Source organism: Oryctolagus cuniculus, chromosome 7 (genome assembly GCF_964237555.1).
Source record: "Oryctolagus cuniculus chromosome 7, mOryCun1.1, whole genome shotgun sequence".
Taxonomy (NCBI): domain Eukaryota; kingdom Metazoa; phylum Chordata; class Mammalia; order Lagomorpha; family Leporidae; genus Oryctolagus; species Oryctolagus cuniculus.
Genome location: NC_091438.1, coordinates 26,346,280 through 26,371,637, shown reverse-complemented (window position 1 = coordinate 26,371,637; position 25,358 = coordinate 26,346,280). Strand labels below are relative to the sequence as shown.

Genomic DNA, 25,358 nt, shown 5'->3' with positions numbered 1-25,358 from the left:
TATGACAGCAACGTAATTGTTGACAGTGTTCAGTGCAGAACACACTTCCTAGGGTGGCTAGGAGGGAATGTGGGCCTTGTGTACTTAACATGATAGCTGTAAGCTGCTGCTTTTTTTCTCCAACTTATAAAACCCCTTGAAATGCAAATAGCTGTAATGACATAGGGATAATATTGAATCCATTCTAATTATTTTTGTGTCAATTATTTGCAAATGCCTTTTAAATTGTTATTTTTAACATAGTACTCATATAGCCCAAATTACTATATCTACTGGACTAAGTGATGTTTAATAAATGTCTTTTCCAGCTAAAACATTAAATGCATCTAAAACAGTGGTGCATCTTTGAGAGATGAATCTAATGGAACCAATAAAGTCAGGCAATTTTTTTCTTCATGTCATCTTAAACTCTGAAAACTCAATTTTTGCCTGTACTGGCATAGTATCTGCTTCCCCCACCCCCCCACAACTTTTTAATCACTCTAGTTCCTGTTATACTTTCATTTTCTACCTCTCTATTAGAGTTGCCTGACCTTATTTCTTTGCTTGGCATAGATTGAATTACCCTCTTGCCCCAACCCTTCATCATCTTTTCACCCAGGTAATTAGGTCACTTGAGTCCTGGAACTTAGAACCCTGGATTAAGTCCCAATTATCTTCTTCTTTTGTGTATCAAGTATGCAGAGTCTTCCTGGAAAATATAATGCAGCTGTACTGATTTTGTTCCTGCAGGTTTTTTATGTTCATTCTCTGCTTTTGACCTTTTTTTGTAATTCTAGTTGAGTTCAATAGTTCTATTTCAATACTGTATCCTATCTTCAATCCTTCCTAATCTCACCTCCTCACTTTCCTGCGGATACTCTAGTCTTTTCTCTTTTAGCAGGAGATCAAAGATCACCTTCTTCCCACACTTTTCCTCATCACATGTCTGTCCTTACCCTCCCAACTCCCTCCAGCTCCTAGGATCAGGCAGCTATTCCTGTTCAAGCCTGCTCCTTCCCTGGGCTCTTCTTCGCACCTGCTGCCATCTTCCTTGTCCCTCTATTATCTTGTCTGTACCACTAACCCCTTACTCTGTGCTGTTTAATTCCTCTCAAATCATAAATGTGAGAAGTTTTCAAAAAATTCATGAAAGTGTATGTAATGAAAAAGATGTCAAAAATTTTTTCCACCCAAATGAACTAATATTTTAATTCTGTTTTCTATAAACTTTCTGAAGCCCCCTCTTGAACTCAATTGTTGCCCAAAAACTCTCCAACCCCACCTTCTCCTGAAAACTGAACACAACCAACCATAACCACTTCCTTTGAGTCTGTTCCCTAGTCAGTGTTTAACTCTCTTGCCACCCTCTCTTCAGTGACTGTCTCTTCTCGTTCACTTTTCAAGCCCGTGAACTCTTAACTCCTCACTCCACCACCACCACACTGGAAATGGCATAGCTGAAGACGCCGTGACTCTCAGCACTGTTCTTTAATGTCCTTTGCTGTGCTGATCTTGACAATCTTTACCACCACTCAATCCTGGAAATTCATTTCCTTTGGCTTTCACGACCTTGTTGGTTTTTCTTTCCCTGACATTTCTTCCAGATTATTCTGTGATTACCTCTGAAGTGTTATATTTCCCCAGGATTCCATGGAGAGCCATTGCTGTTTTGCTCAGAGTTTTAACTGCCAGTGACATACATGCATTTCTCCCACAAAATTTTAAAAAATAAAAACATACTGGGGCTGACGATCTGGCACAATGGGTTAAAGCCCCTACCTGCAGTGCCAACATCCCATATGGGCACCAATTGGAGTCCTGACTGCTGCACTTCCAATCCAACTCCCTGCTAATGTGCCTGGGAAAACAGCAGGGGATGGCTCAATTGTTTGAGCCCCTGCACCCACGTAGGAGACCCGGAAGAAGCTCCTGGCTCCGGATCGGCTCAGCTGCGGCACTGCAGCCATTTGGGGAGTGAACCATCAGATGGAAGGTCTCTCTCTCTACCTCCCTCTGTAACTTTGTCTTTCAAATAGAAAAAATAAATTAAAAAAAAGCCCTAAAACTAAAAGCTAATTACCCCCAAAATTAAAAAAAATACTATTTATTTCATCTTTATGTCATATGTTCAAATTTCCATTTTTATTTCTATATGATATATATAATTTATTGACACATAATCATATACATAATTTTAGTATATGTGCTGCCTAAGCAAGCACATATATATAATTTTTAAATAAATATACATGCATTAGGGGTGTGAACTTAAAGTTTAGTTTTGGTGCTGCTGCAGGAGTGAGAACATTGAAATTCAGGGTGTCACTCAACTGGATCCACTCCAGCTTTACCCCATATCTTTCTCCAGCCTCAACTTCTTCATCCTCACCTCACATTTTTTAGTCTAAGTGGTTCTTTCATACTTTGTTCTTATTTGTCCTTATCTGTGGAAAACAAGTAAAAAAAAAATAGGCAAATAAATCACTCCTTAGCCCACATCATTCTAATCCTCTTCAGGCCTTTCTGAGATACCAGTCTATTAAGACTTCCTAAGTTGCATCCAGTGTACCTCCTCCTCCTTGGCGTGCATCTGTTAATATACTGTTATATTGAAATTATGTCTCTATGAGTCTGCCTTCTGCCCTATTTTTTTTTAAAGATTTATATATTTATTTGAAAGTCAGAGCTGCAGAGAGGCAGAGGCAGAGAGAGAGGGGGGTCTTCCATCCGCTGGTTCACTCCCCAAATGACCGCAACAGCCGGAGCTGCACCTATCCGAAGCCAGGAGCCAGGAGCTAGGAGCCAGCAGTCAGAAGCCTTCTCCAGGTCTCCCATATGGGTGCAGGGATCCAAGGACTTGGGTCATCCTCCACTGTCTTTCCAGGCCACAGCAGAGAGCTGGATTGCAAGTGGATCATCCAGGACCCAAACTGGTGCCCACATTGAACATAGGCAATGCAGGCGGTGGCCCCACCTGCTGAACCACAGCACCAGGCCCCCTTCTGCCCTATTTTATAAGATTGTAGAGGGAAGGGATTGTGGTGTCAATACATCTTTTTCATCTTTACATATGGTAGAGTCTTAAGAAATATTCATTGTGTGAAATTTCATAATTCTGTTTATGGCAAACTGGTGATTTGCTTATGCCATTTGCATAGTATCTGGAAGACTTCTTTTCTATCCAAACAGACCTAATGAAATGAAATAATGACACACAACAAGTTTCAGATTTTGGAGCATTTTGGATTTTGGATTTTTAAATTAACAATATTCAGCAAGTGAAATATATGCTCTTATTCCAAAATCTGAAACACGCTAAAACGCTACTTTCCCAATAATTTTGGATAAGGGATCCTCAACCTGTTGTATGCTTTGATGGAGTACTATGATTGATATATTGTTTTTAAGCCCTATTAGGATAGATAATGATCTTAGTGTGAAATAATTTTTTTCTTTCTTCTTTTTTTAGTGAATATAAATTTCCAAAGTACAGTTTATGGATTACATTGGCTCCCTCCCCCCCATAAATTCCTTCCCACTCGCACCCCTCCCATCTCCCGCTCCCTCTCCCATTCCATTCACATCAAGATTTATTTTCAATTATCTTTATATACAGAAGATCGATTCAGTATATATTAAGTAAAGATTTCATCAGTTTGCACCCAGTGTGAAATAATTTAACCAGATACTTCTTACTAACAACTAGATTCGATCATTTTCTCTAAGGAAAATGAAATTTTGATTGTATGTGTACATGCGATGATCTTCAAATTTCAATATGAATAAATGTCACCTTGTGAGCTTGTTAAAATGTGCGTTTCTGAGTTTAATATGTATACATTCTGATTCATTTGAATTGGTAGGTGGCCCAAGAATCTCTACTTTTAGAAAGCATTCTAATAATTTTAATATAGTTGTTAGGAGCCATACTTTGAGAAATGGTGTTTCCTCTTTTCTAAAGCAGAAGGTAAAAAGAAAAAGATAATTCTGAACATTAGAAAAAGTTGCCTGAGTCTGGAGCTGAGAAGGATGCTCTGTGGGGCTCTGTAAAAGCAACAGAACCCTACGGGAAGAATGGGCACCTGAAAAATGCTGCAGTAGACAGAGAATCGAGGTGACAGGGAGTGCAAATGTGGAGAGGGCCTGGGAAGATCAATAATAAGAATTTTGACTCATTTCATAATTTTCTCCAGGGTTGACCTTCCTCCTCTACTAGAAAACTTAGTAGCAAAATAAAAATGAAATCTGATTATTAGGTTATTTCATCTTTCTTTGACCTAGCGCTCATTAGTTTTTCAATAAGTAATATTTAAAAATATTTTAGGTTCTCTAGGATATTGTGTGATTTTGTTATATGACAGTTTTTGACTTTTAGAACAATATCATACAATTCCATATAGTGTTTCACATCTCACTCTATGACAACAAAATTATCTAGCATGGAAGACATGGTAAACATATGGGAAACAGAATGTAACTTTACAACTGTGAGAAAAAAATTACATTTTCTCTTAAATGCCATTTATAAATAATTTCTGTCAAATCTGTAATCCAAGTTGTTTATGTTTAAAAATTTTAAAGCTAATAAAGGTTTTTATGAAGATGCTGCATGTTTTCTAGTATGGCAAATAACAATCAGAAGTAGATGGATAAATCAACACAATTTTAAAAACCTCAAACTTTTCATTTTAGTTTATTATTTCAGCTTTCTCTCTCAATCAGCCTTATTCAAGGCTGTTAACAAGGAGCTAATTGGTTGGCTTGAGTTTTTTCTTTTCACCATTTGCTGGCCAGTCTCTGCTGAAAACTGTAATGAGCTGCGAACCAGGCAAACAAATGGGCAAGTAGGCTGGAAGAGAAGAGGCAGTGGCATGGAGAGCTTATTGTCATCCAAGCAAATAAACATGTTTTAATTGTGGCAGCAATGCCATAAATAGGCCTGGCACAGTATTGGGCTGCCTCATTTCATTCCTCTCTGTTTCAGTCACTATGCTTCCACCATACATATGAGCCCGAGATTTTTACTTCATTCACTAATGGAAGAGACTGTCCTCCGGTCATCTGTACTTTGGGAAGATAAATTCTCTTGAATGGCTCAGTGAGGTTGAGCTTCAGGGAACAATGCTATTTTTATTGCAATTTATATCTTGTTTTTAACTTAGCCCAAGACCTTTAGTCTTCGTTGGCTGCTGTTGCACTAAGCACCTCTGCTGATGTCTGCTCTTTTGTAGGTGATTCGCAAGGGGTGGCTCACCATCAGCAACATTGGCATCATGAAAGGAGGCTCCAAGGGATACTGGTTCGTCCTTACGGCCGAAAGCTTGTCCTGGTATAAAGACGACGAGGTAAGCCACACATGGTGACAACTTGAGTTGATATTATTGTGATATGCAATTTCAAGGCCCTAGTGTTTCTCTTTCTATAAGATTTAGCTTGGAACGTTTGTTTAAAGACGCATTGTCTTTTTCTTTAGAGTTTTTTTTTTAATAACTTATTACAGAATAGGATTAAATTTACAAAGCAAAAATTGTGAGATGGTAATATAACATGTCTTCACAGATTTTTAATTTTACTACACAAGTGAACTTCAAAAGTTTGTAGAAAATTGAATTAAAAATTGAATTGTAAGGTAACTTTATTCTGGTATAAAACTTTTTTGAAATCTATGCATATGAGGGGTCTTTAAGAAATTTATGAAAAACTTATTGTGAAAAATATGCATAGAATTTCATTTTTTGGTTCCAAAATCAATTTATCTTGGAACTGGACTTTACCATAAACTTTATGAAGTATCCTTGTATTCCTCTCAGGTATCTTTTCATTTTTATTTCTTTGGTGTGGTCATATATTTGCTTACTTGAAGAAATGCAGTTGGGGTCAGTGATTGGAAATGTTCTTCTTTATAATAATGTCAATTTACTGGCATAATTAAAGTGATTTTTATTAAATAATGTGTTGAAAAAATTCCAAGGTAATAGAGCATCTCAAGAGTGAAATTAAATTGTTTCTGTGACGTTTGTGTCAAATGAAAGGCTTGTGAGAATGTCCACAACACTGGCATTCAAGTGAGTCCTAAATCTTTAGTAAATTTTTATCGAGAATGTATATCTAAGTAAAAAATATGATTTGCAATAATTACAGTGTTATGCTCATGTTAAGTTTCGTCCCATGACTTACTATTCATTTATATCCGATTGCTGAAGAAGTGCCAAAATAGATCATTTTGGTCTTAAAGAGCTATTAAAATTCTATAAAATGATGCAGCTGAACTTGGGAAGGCATAGATAGAAATTAAACTATGTATCTGTAATTTTAATAGCTGTAGTCTGACTGAGCATGCAAATATTAGGTAAGAGTACTCTGTGATTGCAAAAGCATGTGAGATTATCTCAATTTTATGTGGCTATGGAGTGCATGCATTTCAGAGTTAAAAGTCCTTTCTATCTTGGCTTGATAGCAAAAAGAATATCAAGCATTGCTAAGTACCTTTGTCATTTCTTGGGGGAAAAGTTTCATGTCTTTTATAGTTCTTTCCATTTCCAAAGTGTTTTAATGTGCAGTATTGTGTTAAAAAAATTGGATAATTGTTAAATTGCCACTAAATTTTCTGCAGTAAGGGAAATAAAATTCTATGGAAATATTCAAACAAAATTGCTATTCAAAAGCTCATTTAAATGTTTTGTCACTGACCTAAGTCAAAAGTGGACGTGGTGTGTGTGTGAGACTGAGGATTAGCAATGGTTTCTTTCCTGAACTGGCTACTTCGATACTGTTGTCTTTCCTGTGGGAGGCTCTGGTTTGGAATACCAGCAGTTGAGAAGCTCTCAGATACTTCCTTAGAAATAAAATCAGTTGTCTTCTTTGCTGTGTAGTTGCTGTAAAATATCTTCTTAAATACAGTTTTCCTTTCAAGAATTTATACAATCATTTATGTACATTTAAAAGCATACCAATTTTGGATCTTTTTCAGTTACACAAGGGCAAACAAAAGATTTTACTGAGGAATCATGATAGTCGTGGCTGGTATTTACCCATATTACAACCTTGAGAATCAGTACGCTTGTAATCTCTATTTTTCAGAAGAAAAAATTGAAAAATAACTTTTTCAAAAACCATTTCTACTGGACTCAAATTCCCTTGTTGAGGAACAGTTGGTGGTGGTGAGGCTAATTCGCTTCCGAAGTTCACATTGCTAGTTTGTGGCAAAGCAGAAATTTGAATGCAGGCTGTTTGACTCCACAAATGAAGGCAGGAATCTCAGAGGTACCTGGGGTTGTGCAAATCAACCTCATTCATGGAGAATTTATGAAGATGGTGTCCTGGCATCTCAACATTGACCTGTTCCTGGATGTTGGCACCAGGATCTGTGAAGTCACACTCATGTGACTGCTGTTGGAGTATGGCTTTTCTGGCTGTGAGGGTCCTGATGTGAAGTCTTTCAGAAGGTACATGATGCTCCTCTGGAGAAGGAAGAGGCCCTGTGGAGAAGGAAGTGGGGAGTTCATGGTTACCATTGGCCTCCTTGCTCCTCTAAAGACTTGCGATAACTTTTACAAAATCACTGCTGCTGACGTGCACTCATGTGCTCTCAATTACAACAAATAGAAAATAAGAGTGTTCAGTTGTAATATTAACTAACTGAGCATTTTTATTAAAGGTATGGCTTGGGATGGGGAGCAGAAGAGAGTGGGAATGACCCTTGAAATAAAATGGAATGATTTAAATGAAGAAACTCTGGGAAAGAGTCGTTTTCTTCATTTAGATAATTTCAAGAAAGAAGATCGTGGCTCTGTATTTGTCTGTAACTAAATAGTCTAGTTAAATAATATCAGATATTAAGTGCTCTGAAGGAAATGGGGCAATAAAGTGGAAAGTAATATGGGAGGCACCCCTATGTGTAGTTGGAAGGAAGTGACTTTTGCGCAGAGGCTGGAATATGATGAACCATGCAGAAGATTTTGTTGAAGAGTATCCCAGGTCGAGGAGCTAATGAGTGTAATGAGCTTGAAGACAGGAGCCAAAGCTGTGGTTGGAATACAGAAGCAGAGGAGAGAGACAGATAATAGTATCAAAGGTGCTATTAGCTGACAGTCCCCACCTAATGAAATGGATTTTAAACCATGGATAATTGACAGTTGTTGGACAGTTCCATGGGAGTGGCATGCTTGGATTTAGAAAGACCACTCTGGCTTCTCTACTTGTGCGTGATGTAAGGGGTGGGATGTGTGTATGGAAGGAGCAGGAGAAAAGAATCAATGACAGACAAGCTGGGAAACTACAGCAGTTTCTCCTGGTCCTGGGAATAGAAGACAGTGGCTTGCACTGGGTAGTAGCTGGTGGTAAGGAGCTTTCGAGTTCAGGGTGGCAAATCCTCGGGCTACGTACAACTATACTTTGGTCAGTAGCTACTGTTACTTAATTCAGAACTGTGCTCAAGAAACAAGATGGGATGTTTGTAAGAATATTTATGCCTTTTTGACTCAAGAATTAACTTCCAATTGTCTGTCTATGGCCCATTGCCTTTTTCCACTGGCGCCACTATCATTCATTCCCCTCTTGCCACTCCTCAGCTGCTACCCCGATATCCTCTGCCCTGCCCCATTTGCTTCTCTCACCAGAGCTTCCTGTCACTGCTGACCATCTCTGCACCTGCTGCCAGGGCAAAAATAGGAGAGAGTCCTGTTCCTTGCTCTTTGCTAGTACAGAATCGAACTAGTCACCAGTGTCTGCTGGGAGTCAAGGCTTCCAGGAAGGTATGGGGAAAAGAGATCAAGCAGAAAATGTCAGGAGGATTGGTGCTTAGGAAAAAGACCCATCTCTGGCTTCTCGAGTTTGCCTGACATTCATGCTTGAGCAGCAATGATTTAAATGACACTTAGACTCCATAAAGTTCTTGCTGTCATAATCCAATTACATATGGATTAAATATGGTTCTGTGCACAGCCTTAAGAATGCTTAATTTAGAATATCCCTCTGAAAATAAGCTTGTTACAAAAGATTTGGAACCAGATTGTTGGCAAGCTGCATGCTTGTGCTTTGTTCCCATGCACACATCAGCACCTATGTACTTTGAACACCCTGTTATATGAGAATTTCTCTTTTTTAGTCATGCACATGTCATACAGGAAATATCATTGTTACTTGTAGAGTCATCCATTTATTTTATGGTAAATTCATATTCAAATCTTTATAGAAGATTGCCATAATTTTATGTGTTCTTCCCTCCTTCTGCTTTCTTATTTAATTAGGCTGGCATGTTTTCATTATAATCTAGGATGACTATTTAATTAATAGCATATTATGTCATGAACATATATATGGTTTTATTTAACCTATGACAGATTTTTAATAAATATAAATGTCTTACAAAATATTTTTATAATGAAGGAACAATGGCTCAAACTGTTTTTCATGATGCCATTAATTGAGCACAAGACCCTATAGACTAGATGTCTGGTGTTGTGGAAACAGGCAAAAAAGTGCTGGCGGATGTGGGCTTCCTCTGACTGACTGCCAGTGCAGAGCGAGTCACTTCACTTATCTGAGCTGCAGTCTATTTACTCACCAAATGGGGACCTCTCCTCATCAAATCATCTCAAAGGCATTTGTGAATCTCCGAAAAAGCCTATATTATGTGCTCATGGTATCACACTGGCATACTTACTCTTGCCTTTGCAAGTAACACCACACCTTCCCATTGAAATGCCATTCTTTGACTCACACCTTCTAACTCCCAAATTTGTATTATTTTATATTGTGAGGTAAGATGTATTGGATCTGGTTTTTCTTAGAGAATAGTAATGTTCAGATAACAAGAGGGATATCAGAACTCATCTCTTCATTGAGATTTTCCATGCCATGGGTTCCCCCACATCTTAACCAAGAGTTAGAGAAGATGACATCAAACTGCATGGTTCCTATTTAAGCTGGCAAAGCTGATAGCATGAAAACTCTGTGTGATAATTTAAAGCTATAGTTGACATGACTGTAATAATAAGGCCCCAGCGTTTTTCTAGTTTCCTCTCTACCCACCCTACTCTTGAATTTTGGATGGCTTCATTAGCTCCATCAAGCATCTGGCATCTGTAGACCTCTTTTTGAACCAGTCCTATACAAACAATCATGTTATCTGTAATGCTACTGATAGAAGATCCTAACAGGAAGCCTTCCACCTATGTCCCAGGCAATGTTAAGTTCCCAAATGATGTCTTCAATGAGTCTTTATAATACACTGTGGTTAGAGCAGACACAGTTAATCTATCTACTTGACAGTATGTTATCCTCTAACTCCAAGACTGAGACTTTCTGCAGCATTTTAAGAAATGAGCCATCTTTCACAGAGTTAAACAATTTACAACTAATCATCAAGGGGATTTTCCTGAGTCAGTCTGACCTCCTAGATCATGCTATGCACCTCAGTCTCTGGAATTTCCTACACAAATGGCCCCAAGCACATTCCCTTGGCATGCATGGTCCTCTTCTTGGTTTCATCCTCACCAGGGCAGTCTGCCAATGTGCTCATTCCAAACCTGTAGGATCGTCAAGTGGTGGCCATTCGTGGGGCTGAAGACAGAACTAGCCCATGTAGACTTGTGTGTCCATATGTACCCCCATTGTGATATTAGATAGATCACACTTAACTCCTTTGATTTCTGTAAAAATAATAACATAAGCATATTTTTGCTACTTTTCTTTACCAAAGCTTGGGAGGAAGAAATATGGCAATTCAGAAAACCTCACGTAGAACGTGAGATTTCCCCTCTGCATAGAAATTTTTAGCTAGTCAATACCCTACTTTGGTGTGTCACTGGCAGCTTCAAACTTTGCTGGCCCAGCCTAAGAATAATACATTGGATTCTCTCTTTCTGTTTCTCCTCCCATCTCTCCCCTATGTGTTATCTGTAATTCTGGTATGCCCCAAATTCAAGATACCTAGATCTAGATCTAGAAATAACTCAGTTCATCCCTCAACATCAAATCAAGCCTTCATTGCAGGGTCACTTTTGCATATTCAAACTGGTCAGGATAACAAGGGGCCTTCCCGTTAGTAGTTGTGATTGTAAATAGCATTCTGTCTGTTAATTATATCTGCTCATGAATGCGAATTTTCAATCTGAATGATGATCTTGTTAATGATTATCATCATATACTGGCTAACTTTATTGAGTATTTATAATTTACCAGGCATTGAGCTAAGTCAGTACTATATTTACATTCTCCATTTTTGAGATTGAGGATCAAAGAGATTGAATAACATAGCCAGCTGCTAAGTGTCAGTGCTATGCTCTTAAATGCTTAAACATTTCCTGACATATATTTTCTGATTACCTGCTGATCACCAGACGTGATCCTAGTCACCCAGAATAAAATTGTTAGGAAGGAATTCATGGTACCTGCCCTGATGCAGGATGTTTCCCAATAAAGAAAACATACAAACAAATGGGAAAATCTCTCAGATACCAACTACAAGTTATGAAGAAAATAAAGCAACTTATCTGTTTGAGACATTGAGAGTGTCTGGGATGTGGGGTTAGGTGGTCTGAAGAGGTATGCGTTACATCCTACAATGTGATTGAGCTGGATGAGTTTAGAAATAGAATTAAGACTAGGTGATTGGAAAAAGTCTAGCGATGGACTCTACAGATGAAGGATTTTGATCTTAGAATGATGAAGTTTTTAAGCTAGAGAGTCACATGATCGTATTTTAAATTTTGTACAGACCCAATTGGTTAAATTGTGGAGAATGAATTGGAAAAGGCTAAACCTGATTGGGGAGTTATTAGGAAATTATTGATCTTTGTGTGAGAGACTATGGTAACAGCTTGGGCTGGGGTGAGTTGATAGAAATTAATAGAAATGAATGGATTGAAGAGAATTTTCAGAAGGTAAAAACTTACAGGGCAACTTATAACATGTGCAAACTTTTGAACCCAGGAGCCATTGTTTTGTTCACTTTTTATCACTAGGAGACACAGTGCTGAGAGGAAATCTTATTAGATTGTGACTGGATTAAGGTGGGCTGAGCACCTTAATGAATATATGCAGCACAAAAATTCATCATAGTATATCAAGTGCCTAAGCTAAATTATTGAATTACTTTTTTCCTTAAAGTTTTACTGTGAGTTTTCTGTTTGACATAGATTGTGTTGAGATTTTGTTAATGTTTGTTTTAGAAGGGTAGTAGACTTTTTTCAACCTCTGCTTATTTTCACCTACTTATAAGGCAGAGCAACACATATATATATAGATAAATATATAGTATATAATTTTTATATAATTATAGTTATATATCTATAATATAGATATATATAATATCTCTCTATATCTATATATATAGATAGATATATAGTAGAGAGAGAGAGAGGAAGAGCAAGAGCAAGAGCAAGAGCAAGAGAGATTCCGCTGGTTCACTACCCAAATGGATTTTGTAATCCATGGCTGGATCAGGCTGACGCTAGGATTCTGGAACTCCATCTGGATCTCCCACTGGGTGGCAGGAGCCCAAACACTTGAGCCATCATCTGTTGCCTGCCAGGATGCATTAGCAGGAAGCCAGATTGAAAGTGTGGTAGCTGGGACTCCAGCCAGCACTCTGACATGAGATGCAGGTGTCCCCTAGCAACAGCTGAACCCACTGCACTTGGTGATCACCTCTTGTCTGAGTATAAATGCGACTTTCTGGATTGATGATCATTAAAGAGAGCAAATTTCCTTATGTTAATTTTTACCTGTAAATTTATATTTCACAATTCTTGGGAGGGATTTAGAAAAAAAGCAGAGTGAGAATAAAATAGAAATGGTCATTTTAAAAGGCTTTTCTGGCCGGCGCCGTGGCTCACTAGGCTAATCCTCCGCCTTGAGGCGCTGGCACACCGGGTACTAGACCCGGTCGGGGTGCCGGATTCTGTCCTGGTTGCCCCTCTTCCAGGCCAGCTCTCTGCTGTGGCCAGGGAGTGCAGTGGAGGATGGCCCAAGTCCTTGGGCCCTGCACCACATGGGAGACCAGGAAAAGCACCTGGCTCCTGGCTTCAGATCAGTGCGATGCACCGGCCCCAGCGCGCCAGCTGCGGCGGCCATTGGAGGGTGAACCAACGGCAAAAAGGAAGACCTTTCTCTCTGTCTCTCTCTCTCACTATCCACTCTGCCTGTCAAAAAAAAAAAAAAAAAAAAAAAAAAAAAAAAAAAAAAAGGCTTTTCCAACCAGATAATGGTACATTGATAATTTAAAAATCAGATTTCTAAAAAAGTGATGGCTTTTCTTTAACATGTGCCTAAAATACAAATTTTCAAGAATATATGCAGCAGAAAAATTCATTGTATCCAAAGTATATCAAGTGCCTAAGGATACCCTATTCAAGGAGAAGAGATTTTTTTCTTATCAATGAGAAATGTATAAAAATGTAAAATGTATAAACTTTAACAGAGATAGTTAAAAATCTCTGAGAAAAGAGGCTGCTAATTTATGCATGATAAAAGTGCTCAGCCAATATTTGTACCATTTCTATCATCCCACATTAAGATTAACATCAACATAGGATCTTCCTAGGAAAATGTGGTAATGTACCAGAAATGTTTCCAAAGGAAGTGTGCTAACCTTACACTATTGAAGAAAATCCAAAATCTCCTTTGAAATAGGACATATTTTGGACTCTTAAGAAATTACAGGCCTCATATTTGTGGGTTGAAGTGTTTGGATAGCATGATAAGGAGATTATATAATTCCCTTATAGGGATATTTACTTAGTGTTGTTTTTATTGTGTAGCTCTAACAGATGACAAATGTAACTTCAGCAATAGGAAACAAAATGACAGCTACATCTCTCTGAGTGGTCAAAGTTATGAGGCCAAGAAGTTACTGAAATCTTCAGCTCTTTCCATTTTCACTTACATGTTCAAGACTGTGCATATTTCCTGCTGGATCTGTGCTCTCCCGTGATGCATTAGGTCAGCCACGACCCTTGGACACTGTTCATGTGACTTGCTGAGTGGTTATACTTACCCAGAACTGAGGGGTTTTGTTTGTTTGTTTATTTTTTATAAAAACTGTCCCTATATATTAAGCTTTCATCCATTTATATTACTTAAAATTCTTCCTGATCATAGTTGTTTATTTTTTTCATATACATAAACTACTTTATGTTGTGCTTTTCAATGTAGGATTATTTCATCCAAACATGTTCACATTCTGGCATTACCCAGGCATAATCTTGGAAAAAGCATTATTTAGTAATACTATTTAAAATACTATTAAATAATAATACTTAAAGTACTGCTTAAAATTTATTAAAAATATTCTCGGATCCAAACCAATTCACCTATATATATTTCTTGTCTGACTCAAAAGTTTATGCTGGAGGAACAATATTACTCTTTACATTACCCTTTCCCAAAATAGGAAAAATATAAAGTATACCTCACTGAATGGATTTGAAGTGTACATAACACCTTTTAAGAATTTTTGAGAGGCAAGTAAAAATGTTTTAAAAAACTTGTAAAGTCATATTTTAAGGCAAAAATATTTGAGATGCTGTCCTGGAATGCTTTGCTTGAGCACCAGTCTGCTGCCCTTCCAACTTTCCCTCTGGAATTTGATTGACTAAGAGCAGCCTCCTGAATATGCTGACTTGATTATTGTGTTATTCTGACAGCTGTAGGCTCTGTCCTAGGACTGCCTTGCAGTGTACATGGAATGATTCCACACGTAGACTCCTGTAGGCAGTGTTTGTCACAAGTTTTTCAAAGCATTTAAAATTGGGTGGAACTAGGTAGATACTCTGTGACACATTTTTATATTGTCTTTCTGGTTATTTTACATTCTGTGAAGTATTGTTTTGAATTGCTGTTGCTAGTCTTAGGATTTTTATTTAAGATAAAAGAAAAAAAAACTCCATCATAAAATGTGTCTTGCAGAAGAAAAAGAGTATTTTAGCAGATGATGTATTTCCATAAGGCTAAACTATCTAAATGCAAGACATTTAACTTTAAAAGCTATTTTTTCTTTATATTTTTGTCCATCACTCGGGTTTTTTTCTCCATTAAACTATAGTGTCAAGTTTGGTTGAAATAACACAGAATCAAAAATTTGAAACTTTCATTTTAAAACTGAAATAGCTAAATGTAAAATACTTTCCTGAAATCTAAAATATATAAGAGAATACTTCAGCAAACTCATGAAAAAATAAAATTAAAAGACAACTATATTTGATGCAAAAATTTTTGAAATCCATGTTCATGACTTGAAATGTTTAATTTTTAAATTTTTTTAAGTAGGAAGTTTGAGATAAAAATGTTACATTTTTTAAACTTGAGAATCTTTCTAAGAAAGGTGAAAATTAATGTTAAGTACTGTAATTAAGATATTTTAATGAATCAAACTAAACATGGCCAATTTCTAATATTACTCATCTTCCCACTTTTTACCCTTGAACGTTTGAAATCTTCATGTACAAAGCTAGCCCTGATCGTTTCACTCCAGCAAACACTATGTAAACTGAAGTTTTACTATTTCCTCAAAAGATTTGAGCAAATATACATTGTATATCCAGTAACCACTTTCCTTGTGCTTTGAAAACACTGAATACCTGTACATCTCAAGAGTCTGCAAGTTTATAGTGAATGGAAGCAAATATTCCGACCCCGTGGAGTCCATTCTGAGAGCTGTAGTGAGCCCCTTCTGAAGTAACAATGACACCGTTATACGTTTTTGTGTCTTATGATACTTGGAAATAGCAAAGTTACAATGTCCACTTTTCCTTTGTTTTAAGGCAGTTATTATTTAAGGCAATTATTTTTTAAATTTGAAACTTACATTGGAAATGAATACTATTTTCACTGTGTTTTGCCCAGACTCAAACTGCCAGAGTTTATTAACTCAAAATAGTTGATCCTCTGAGTATTAATTATCCTTTCCTCCTTTTTCCTCTCTCTCTCTCTCTCTCCCCTCTCTTTCTCTTTCTGGGCCTCTCTCTCTTGAAGAAAAAGTCATGATATGGAAAATTATACTTGTTTTGTGGATTAGAGTTACTAGAATAATTTATTCTTTGTGAAGCATCAGATTAAGGTTATCTTGTTTTGTTAATATTGATTTTTTATATTGATTATGGGATACTGCAAAGCTGCACAATAAATGTCAAGGGTAGTGGTTTACTGACAACAATTAGGAAAAGAGAACTATAGAAAGCACAGGAACATTTTCAGAAATGGGTTTTATTATATTTAATAGGCACCACTCACTTTACTTTTGGTGGGTTTTAATATTTGAATCAAAATAAAATAATAATACATACGAGTTAAGTATTAAGTTAACAGATTAAATTCCCAGGCCCCCAAGCCCCTCATTTTGGTTGTAGCTCTTGGTGTAGATTGTATGGTGTGAGGGCTGCCTTCTTTCAATGGCTGGTGGTCATTCAGGCTGGGTTGTCATGTGACTGCCTGTCTGTGCCTGCTGTACAGGTGAGCGGATGTTCTGCACAGCAAGTGTAGACAGGCAGACACATGACAACTCTGTCCAGCCAGGCCCTTGGTTCCTTCAGGTTTCCTTTGTTCATGAACAGATACAATCAGTCTGTTTTCCAGATTTGGTGATTTTGGAGAGTAAGGGGAAAGGGAGAAAAACACACAATAGAATTAAACATTAAAACATTATGGAACTAAAAACAAGTTAGACGTTTGACTTTATTCAGAAAGTACACTTATACATTTGTTCCAAACGTGCTAACATGGATAATTGGAATAACAGAACACTCACATTAAAACTTTAAGGAAAAATAAAGATTAAACACAAGGTTTATTCTTAAATCCAATCCATATTATTACTGGCCCACATGCAGTCAGAGTTCAGAGTAATTGAACCAGATGTTTTTCCTCTTCACAAAGACTCTGCATATTTTAATACTGAAGTTAAAGATAATGAGGTTGTTTATACATGTTTCTTGTAGTAGATAAATACCATAACTTTGTCCATGAAAAAGAAAATTTTCATTTATATGGAAATGACAGCCATTTTCAAAATAATTAATGAGCCTAATATAGTTGGCACTGAATCCAACAGCCTTTGGTGTCTGATGCTTTAATAGTGGGATTTTACAAGGGATGTATTGTTACCAACATTATGTTAAATGACACAAACTTATTTCTCATTTTCCTTTTAAATGCAAAGTTACTAAGTACGGATGTGAAATTCAGATAAAAGACATTGTGGGCCTAAGTTATCCTCCTCTTAATTAACTTCAGGGACCTGCCATACTGGGAGGCCTCTACCCACAGTGGTGCGCAGATGTGCTTGGGCATTGTCAGTGCCATCCAGAATAGTATGTGAAACCCAGAAAGGGAAAAATCTGCTTCATACCCCAAAACCAAAATCAGACCTTTTGGAAAATTTTCTTATAATTCATACAAGAAAGAGTTAATGGCATACATATATAGATATAATAGTAATCCTGATGAGTCAAAAACAATTAGCCTGGTGATTTTAATATTATTTATAAATTCAAATCTATAAAAATATTTAGCAAACTCCCCTCCCCAAGCAAAATATCAAAATGGTCAAATTTCTAGTAAGTGGGATTTCTTTAAAAAACAACAGAACACACATTATTATCTAAGGAGGTTTCTTGGGATTTTTTAAAGGAACTTTAAAGAAAACAAATAATTTATTATTTACCTTTAATTGTAAAATTCTGAGGAAATAGCAAATGGAAACTTTATGGAGAGAAAAATAGTTTTTAGAGACTGAAAAAAGTACAGTTGCCCACAAATCTGAACCTTTATGCAGTGATTAGATATCACAAAGTTTAAACAAAGAATTGATAAATACAGTCTTCTCTGTATTTAATTTCAAGAAATTAAACGTCTTATTGTTTCTGATAATCACTTCAGAGCAGAACTTTTTTTTTCTTAACACAATCAAAAACATCAATAAACTTGGCTGATATTTCAATAATTACAAGATCAAAGTATGTAAAAAACAAATACCTTCTGTTACTATTTTGTTATTGTTGCTGCATTCAATGCAACAGAAAATAATTATAGTATGATTCACTTACAAAGAATATGGTGGTGGAAATTAAAAATTACTATAATTCTATATAGTTTTCCCTGTCTCGCCCATAAATAATTTGATCCAGTTAACTCTGCCCAATTAAAGGAATGATGCATGCAACCTGAAAAAATAAAAAGAAATAGTTGTAAGTTCATATGTTCTCCTTTATGATGAGACAATTTTATTAAATTCAAATATCAAAAAAAATTTTGAGCCTGAAAAACCGTAACAGTTTTTCCAGAGAGGAAAAAAATCTCTCTGAAAAATGATGGTTTCATTCATGTAGCTTTTGGACAATTTAAATTTTCAATAGATTTTTAAAACATAACTACAAGTAAGTATGTGGCGTGTACACACTTCATTCTTATGTTGAACTTGCCCCTAAGTTTGTTAAAAAGATGGACTGAAAAAATATTGAACCTTCTTTTCTATGTCCCAAACTATACAGTGAATTCTAATTTATTATCACTTAAAATACTAACCAAAAGATAAAAGATTATTATCCCACCATGTAGTTTTTAATGTGATTATTACACCTTATTTCCTTATTTTGTTTGATTTCTTAAGAAGACAATGCAAGTAAAGAATTATCTTCCAAGTCTTTTGCTATAAAATTAAACCAAAGCAATTCCAGGAAACTGGTTGTCATGATAAATCAGGAAATGCAAAATGAAGATTTAGTTACTTTCCTCATTTACTTCATTATCCCTACTTATTAAAAGTGACAAAAATGTCTTCTTAAGAGACTTTTGGAAAGATGGGTAAATATTTACATCTACATAATTTACTGGACACCAAAGTAAAAAGGGATTGAAAGTAAGAAGGTTTCAGCTCAGGAATTTCCTGTCTCAGGTTAAAGCCTGACCTTCTAGTGATTTTAAGCCGGGACTTCTGACTGATGGTCTCTTGGTTATTATTTGGACATTATTGTGATGGGTGGGCTGTTCTCTTTAAGAGCAGTTCCCTTATAGAGGAATAGCTCTGGCTTCGCTGCAGTGAGCATGGATGCTTGTGGATAAGTGAATTTTTTAACATTATCAAGTTGCACTTTCTTTTTATGTCCTATAACAGCTTAAAACTTTAATTGAACAAAAAGGGAAAAATTCTTTCATTAGGATTTTGATGCCTAAACTCTTTCCCACAGAGTGAAATACTTGGGTGGTCTGTAGGCGAGAGGAGGGGGTAGATAGTATATTTTAGTCTTTGAAAAACATAAACATATTATCTGGGCCGAAAGCCTGGGTGCCAGACAAGACAGGAAGGATATGAAGCCTATTGGCTAATTGCAGGAAAGTGATCAGTGTGAAATGTGGTCCCACTGTAAACACACCTTCTTTGATTTTGAGATATTTAGCTTTAAGAAAAAAAACGCTTTGAAATTTTAGCTACATTGTTTTATACTGATCCTTTTCCTTTTAGGACATGCCTCCGAATTCCTTTCTGTTAGATGGTGGAAAAAGTTATTTGAACCCAATACCTAATCAAATTCATCAATCATCCCCATACCTAAATGAGAAAAACTATGAAATATCTATGAAGTCAACTTTGGACAGACTCTGCAAATAATGTTCCCTCTATGACCACAGACAATGTTTAGTTTTAATACTTACACTTACCATTAAATCCAGGGGTAGTTTTAGTTGAAGATATTCATTGTTGGTTAGTTTCCTCTGGAATAGATTCCATGATCCCTAAAATATTTGTATATCTCCCTTTAAAGTAATATCAAAGTACAATTAAACATTAATTACCCTGGAAATAGCTATGGGTGTTCTAAAGTATGTTTGTACAGATGTTGGCATAATCTACCATTCTGCCCTCATTCAGCAGGAGTTTATAAAACGACCTTTTTCTTTTTGTCTTTAACTCTTAATATTTTAAGATAAGTACTGTTCCTTTCCATTTGTTAAGTTTGCGTCATGAATGAGTTGTTTGCACTCCAGCGAGCATGTGCAGAGGTTCCTTGGTCACCCCCTTTATGAAGTAATTCTCTTATTTCTGTTCCAGTACTGTCGCCAAGGGTAACTTTATGTCCCTTTTACCCTTGTACTAAATATCATCCTGATGGAGAAAATAAGTGAGGGACCAGCAGTGGTTGGTTTCTTTGAGACACAAAGGATCATTTAATATGAACAAAGAAATTTAAATTAAATATAAATTAAATGAAAGCAGGTTAAAAAAAAAAAAAAACTTTGAGTAAACCTTAAACATGGCTATGGTACCTTGTAACTATCATTCCTCTTCAGTACTTGTATCAGTTAATAAAAATGCATTTTTTATAAAAAATTCTCTGCAAGCTACCCTCATAGATTTTTGTTTTCTTAGTCAAAAGGAATTATATGCATTTTTATGATCTTACTTGTTCTTGTAAATATAATTAATATGAAAGTGCCCAGTTCACAATATAAAACGAAGGGTGAATATATTGTATCATCTAATTGAAGATGTCTAAATTTCACCTTGCTGTTTATATTTTAACCAAAACCCATGAATAGATGAGAAAACTATGTGTTCTTTACACCAGTTTTGGGATGATTATCAGGGCAATTTTAAAATAAATTGTTTTGACAAAAGTGAAATTGGGTGAGTTTTTTTTTAATAAAATGCCTTGCAAAAGAGAACCTATGTCAATTTTTGAATCGTTGCAAAATGAATAATTCAGAGAAGAATTTATTCAGGAAGCCCTGGTCCTTCAGGGAAGTTAAAGCAAGACAAAGAGATTGCTTCTTCTTACAAAAGCCTACAGAAGAACAGATATTTCATTACATAGAATTGTTTGGGGGTGGAAATAAATGGGGATTGAGAGAATTAGGAGTGAGGCAGGAACATTTTTCCAGAACTTTCTTTAGGGCACCCACTTCTAAGTTCAGCGAGATCACACAGGTCATTTTGCAATCCAGACTGTTGTTTTTTCTATTAGGATTTCATTCAGCTTGAGGCTTTTCCCTCCCACCTTCCTCCCCCTCTCCCACCCTCCTTCACCTCCAGGACAGCTGGAAATCAACCAAAGAAAAGTTTTGCCTTCGTTTACAAATTCCTTTTTTATCAGTGGTTTCTAGACAAAGTACCTTATCATCTTAAATGCTGAGAGAAGTGGACGCATTGTAAAATGTAGGCAAGAGAGCTCAGCTGACCAGCGATTATCAGCCATTCTAGGATTCTTTTTAAAATATGCAAATACAGAGGATATATATATATATATATATGTATCTAAAGATAGAGGTTTCCATTCTCTGATTTATTCAGTTGCTGACTGAATAAATTTGTGGGTTGGCACTCGTGTCTGTGCAAGTCTCATCTGTGTTGTCTGGTGGGGCAAAAACTTGGCAGGCTCTTCCTTTTTTGATAGGTACTTTTATTCCTGATGTTGATATTATCTCAGTAAATATTCAGAAAAGCCTTATCTATTTGGTAAGTAGAAGATAACAACTATTCTTAAGGGCAAAATGGAGTCAATCCTGGGATGTTGAGAGTTACCCATACAGTCCTCATTCATAGAAATTTTAAAATCTCTTAATTATTAATTTCAACAATTTAAAGCTTGCCTCGTTAAGCTATTCTTAGGTGGAGCGGGTCTCTTCATATCTCATTTTGATGTGAGAAAAACCTGTGAACTTATAAAAACTCTTGAATGATCAATCTTCAGAGATCAAACACGGTAAATCACATTACACCACGCATTATTGCTCTTTCAACATTAAATGAATCGCTACACAGCACACATACACCTCTGTCTTCCTCGTATGTTCAGGCAAATCCTGGGACCCCCACCTAGGTTCGCCTGGTCATAGACCAGGTGAGCAGTCAAGAAGGCCTTACCCGCAGCTCTCCTCTCGAGCGTCCCTTCCCGGCACTGTCCCCGAGGGCTTCGTGATCCCTCGTGTGCAAAACCTGTGAAGAAAAACACTGGATATGAGATTCAAAAAGAGGAGCAAATAAACGTCTTCTCCTTGGACACAGCAAATTCTGTTTGTCCCCAGCAGTCCGTGGCGTTGCTCTCCCTTGCCCAGTCTAACCAATGTGCAGACTACTGTACAACGGCATTGTCCTGAACAGGTAGTCTGAACACTGGGGCGACGGAGCAGGATCTCCAGAAGCTTCCATCTATGTACTTAAAATCCTCTCCTGGTCCTTGGGAAAAGCCTCCCTTCCTGCACCAGGGGTTGCATTCGGCTTTCCCCCCTGAATTCTGCTGCACTGACTGAGACACACTCAAGGGCTGTGATTTCCAGTCTTGACGTGGCACATTTGCTGCAGACTGGGGAACTGGCAATGAATTTAGGACCAGGAAAAGGGGGAGGGCTGGGCTGGAGAGTCCATATATGGGATGATGTCACCCTGGGGAGGTTTGGGTATGCGCTGTGCCGCTGGAGAGACCGCTAGAATCGCCTGCTCTCAGACATGGGTCTGTGCATAAAATGGTACCAGATGTTTTAGTGTAATGTTAAGCAGTCATTTCATCTTCAGGCCAGATTTTTTTCCTCAACTGGGCAGGAAGTGGGCCCCAGTATGGAAAAGCTGTAAAAAAAAAAAAAAAAAAAAAAAGGAGTCAAGATGTACAATTCGGCTGTGGCCAACAGAAAGTGAGTTAGTGGAGAAGTACAAATTTGCTGTCCGATCCAGGCTGCAGAAGTAATTTGAAGATAGAAGGTAGATAAAATGGTAAATAGAAAGTGGAACACTGGAAAGCAGAGCTCGTTGAGAAACTTTTTGAGCTTTCCTGTGGTGATTAATTTTCTGGTATTTCCCTCCTCAAAAAGGGCAGATAAGTTCTCTCTCTCACACCCCCCTCCCAACTCTCCCTCCTTCTCTCTCTCCCCCTCCCCCCACCTCCCTTTTCCCTTCTCCTGTCTGTTGGATCTGTCAGCGGCTTGCAGGCTGCTCTAGACTTGAACAGTAATTATAGCAACTTCCTGAAAGTGAAGCCCCCATGAAAAGTCTGGAGAAATGTTCTTTGTCATGGCCTCTACATGAGTAATTAGTTCCACATGTGGCCTTCCCCGTTTCCCTCTGCTATTTTGGCTGGCTCTCTGAATGCGCTGCTATAGCTTGACCTAAAGAAACTATAAAGTTTGGATTTCAAGCCTCCCCTATGAAATAACGACTCTGGGCTCCTAACGAGTTGCCTCTGGTGGCTCCATGCTTTTAGATCTCACAGTGTTTTTTAATGATAATTCCTGATGCGATTGAAATGTGTTTTGTTTTCAGGGTATCCTCCTGCTCCGTTTTACCTCTGGCTAACTAAATCTGTTGAAATTTGCCAAGTGCTGCTTGACCAGAGGTTCTAAGATCAGCTCACTGGCATGGACTCCCCCACTCTCCCCGTACTGTTGTTGCTGTTTTCAATTATATACTATTGGATATTCTGAAAGTACAGTCCTCTGGCTTTCATTCCATGGTATTCTGATTAGAGTTGCCTCAAACAAGAGCTTGATTAATTGCCTTCCCAGAGATCAAAATGTGAGAAAATTTCTAGGTAGCTTCCAAACTTAATTTGACTAAGCAAACTAAGAAACAGCAATCTAAGGAATTACAGTCAAAGCGATTCATTTCCATTGGCCTTCTTCAATACTTTTTAGGAGTAGAAAAATATACCTCTTTTAGATACTTGGGGATGAATTTTTCAAAAAGCTTCAAGTGAGAGCTGTCTAAAAGCACTTACTTTTTATAAAATGGTTTTACTTGAATCAATGTATCACTAAAGAGTTTAAAAGTTATTACAAGCCCTGGTTACCTTGGGAGGAAGATTATACAAAATAAAAAATAATTATCTAGCAACCTAGGGAGTAACAAAGAGCTGAGTACTAGATATATCATTCATAGCTATAAATCACCAACGAAAATCAGAGGAATGAGTTCATATCACTGATCTTTTGCTTCCCTGCTGGTGTCTTTAGGGTCTTTTCCATCATGTTTGAGTAAGCCCAAAAGTTGACTGCTTTCCCCCGTCACCCCACTCCCCAGCCCCCCTGCCATAACTGCCTGAACATTACTGGAAAGAATGTATTACCAAATAAGATTTAGTAATTTTGTTACATGTGAATACCAATTCTAACCTTTTTTATAGTGTCTGTATGCTTGCTCACATTAAATCATAGAGGGGCCATGAGCCAATGAGACCATAGTCAACCAAGGGATCAGTGTTCCAGGCGCTGGCCTGTTTCTGCACCAGGTAGATAAAACCTTTGTCTACCCACTCCTATTGATGTTGATGAAATTCTTTGGACGTCTTTGCAAATAAGCAGTGGTTGTGATCAGCTGGCCCCATGCTGTCATGTTAGTTTATACATCTACACTCTCTCAAATGGTCCCACCTACACCAGTAGGGATTTCATGATGTTTTCACCAAGGCTCCTAAATGTATACTTATCTTGATGGCTTAGGAAGTATCTGAAGTGATTTTCTCCAGAGACAGTTACAGAAACTGTGTTCCTCTTATCAAATATGCCCATCTCCTTGGAGTTCCAGTTGACTGAAATATTTTAGAGTTTTATTTCCTAAAGTTGTTCAACAAATATTTATCCTTGCCTAGTCACGTGTCACAATATCAGGGGTCAGGCATGTAAAGGTTACAAATATCACATTCTGAGGGCTGACATTGTGATATAGTGGGTAAGGCTGCCGCCTGCAATGCCGGCATCCCATATGGCCACTGGTTTGAGTCCCAGCTGCTCCACTTCTGATCCAGCTCCCTGCTAAAAGCCTGGGAAATGCAGCAGAAGATGGCCAAATGCTTGGGTCCCTGCAACCCACGTGGGAGACCTGGATGAAGTTCCTGGCTCCTGGCTTCAGCTTGGCTCAGCCCTGGCCATTGTGGCCACTTGGGGAGTGAACTGGCAGATGGAAGATCTCTCTCTCTTTCTGTGTGTGTGTGTGTGTGTGTTCATCTGTCTCTTTCTGTAACTCTGACTTTCAAATAAATAAATAAATCTTAGGAAAAAAAGAAAGAAATATCTGACTCTGCCCCTGAACAAACACAACTGTGTCGATGTTAGGAATCTAATCTGGACCAGGTTCAGTCTAAAAAGTCTGTCAGGCCACTATGGAAACTTTGTGGCATTGATTTGGAATGGCTTGAAGAGATTTTTTTATGTCTGTAAAGTTATCAGTTGAATACCTGAAGTGTATTGGTCCATACTTTGAAGAACTGAAGTAATTTAGTGTACTTATTTCAAAACTTATTGACCAAAGTGGTGGTTTGAGTCAATGGATGGTTTTGGATGACTACAAAATTTTCTTCATTTAAAAATTTTGAGGAAAGGAAATGCTGTTTCAGTTAGTTATCATTCCCAAGCTTGGCAAATTTTTATGACTTTAGAAATTCTGAAATTGAAAC

The 25,358-nt window shown here is 37.3% G+C and overlaps 1 protein-coding gene, 1 long non-coding RNA gene and 2 other non-coding genes across 12 annotated transcripts in view; 1 reads left to right on the top strand and 3 right to left on the bottom strand.

Moving 5' to 3' along the window:
- Positions 1-25,358, top strand: part of DNM3 (dynamin 3) — a 634,013-nt gene that overhangs the window by 314,778 nt on the left and 293,877 nt on the right. For all 9 annotated transcript variants that reach the window (XM_051857117.2, XM_008264064.4, XM_051857115.2 and 6 more), the window contains one exon: positions 5,214-5,327. In XM_051857117.2, coding sequence (XP_051713077.1) covers positions 5,214-5,327 — 114 coding nt within the window. The remainder of the gene's footprint in view (positions 1-5,213; positions 5,328-25,358) is intronic.
- On the bottom strand, positions 16,169-22,790 carry LOC108177642 (uncharacterized). Its single transcript, XR_001794385.3, has 2 exons — positions 19,639-22,790; positions 16,169-18,143 (listed from the first exon to the last, which is right to left on the bottom strand). It is a non-coding gene; the product is annotated as an uncharacterized lncRNA (long non-coding RNA).
- Positions 16,409-16,471, bottom strand: MIR214 (microRNA mir-214). Its single transcript, NR_162584.1, has one exon. It is a non-coding gene; the product is annotated as a microRNA mir-214 (primary transcript).
- MIR199A-2 (microRNA mir-199a-2) lies at positions 22,035-22,095 on the bottom strand. The gene has a single exon (NR_162575.1). It is a non-coding gene; the product is annotated as a microRNA mir-199a-2 (primary transcript).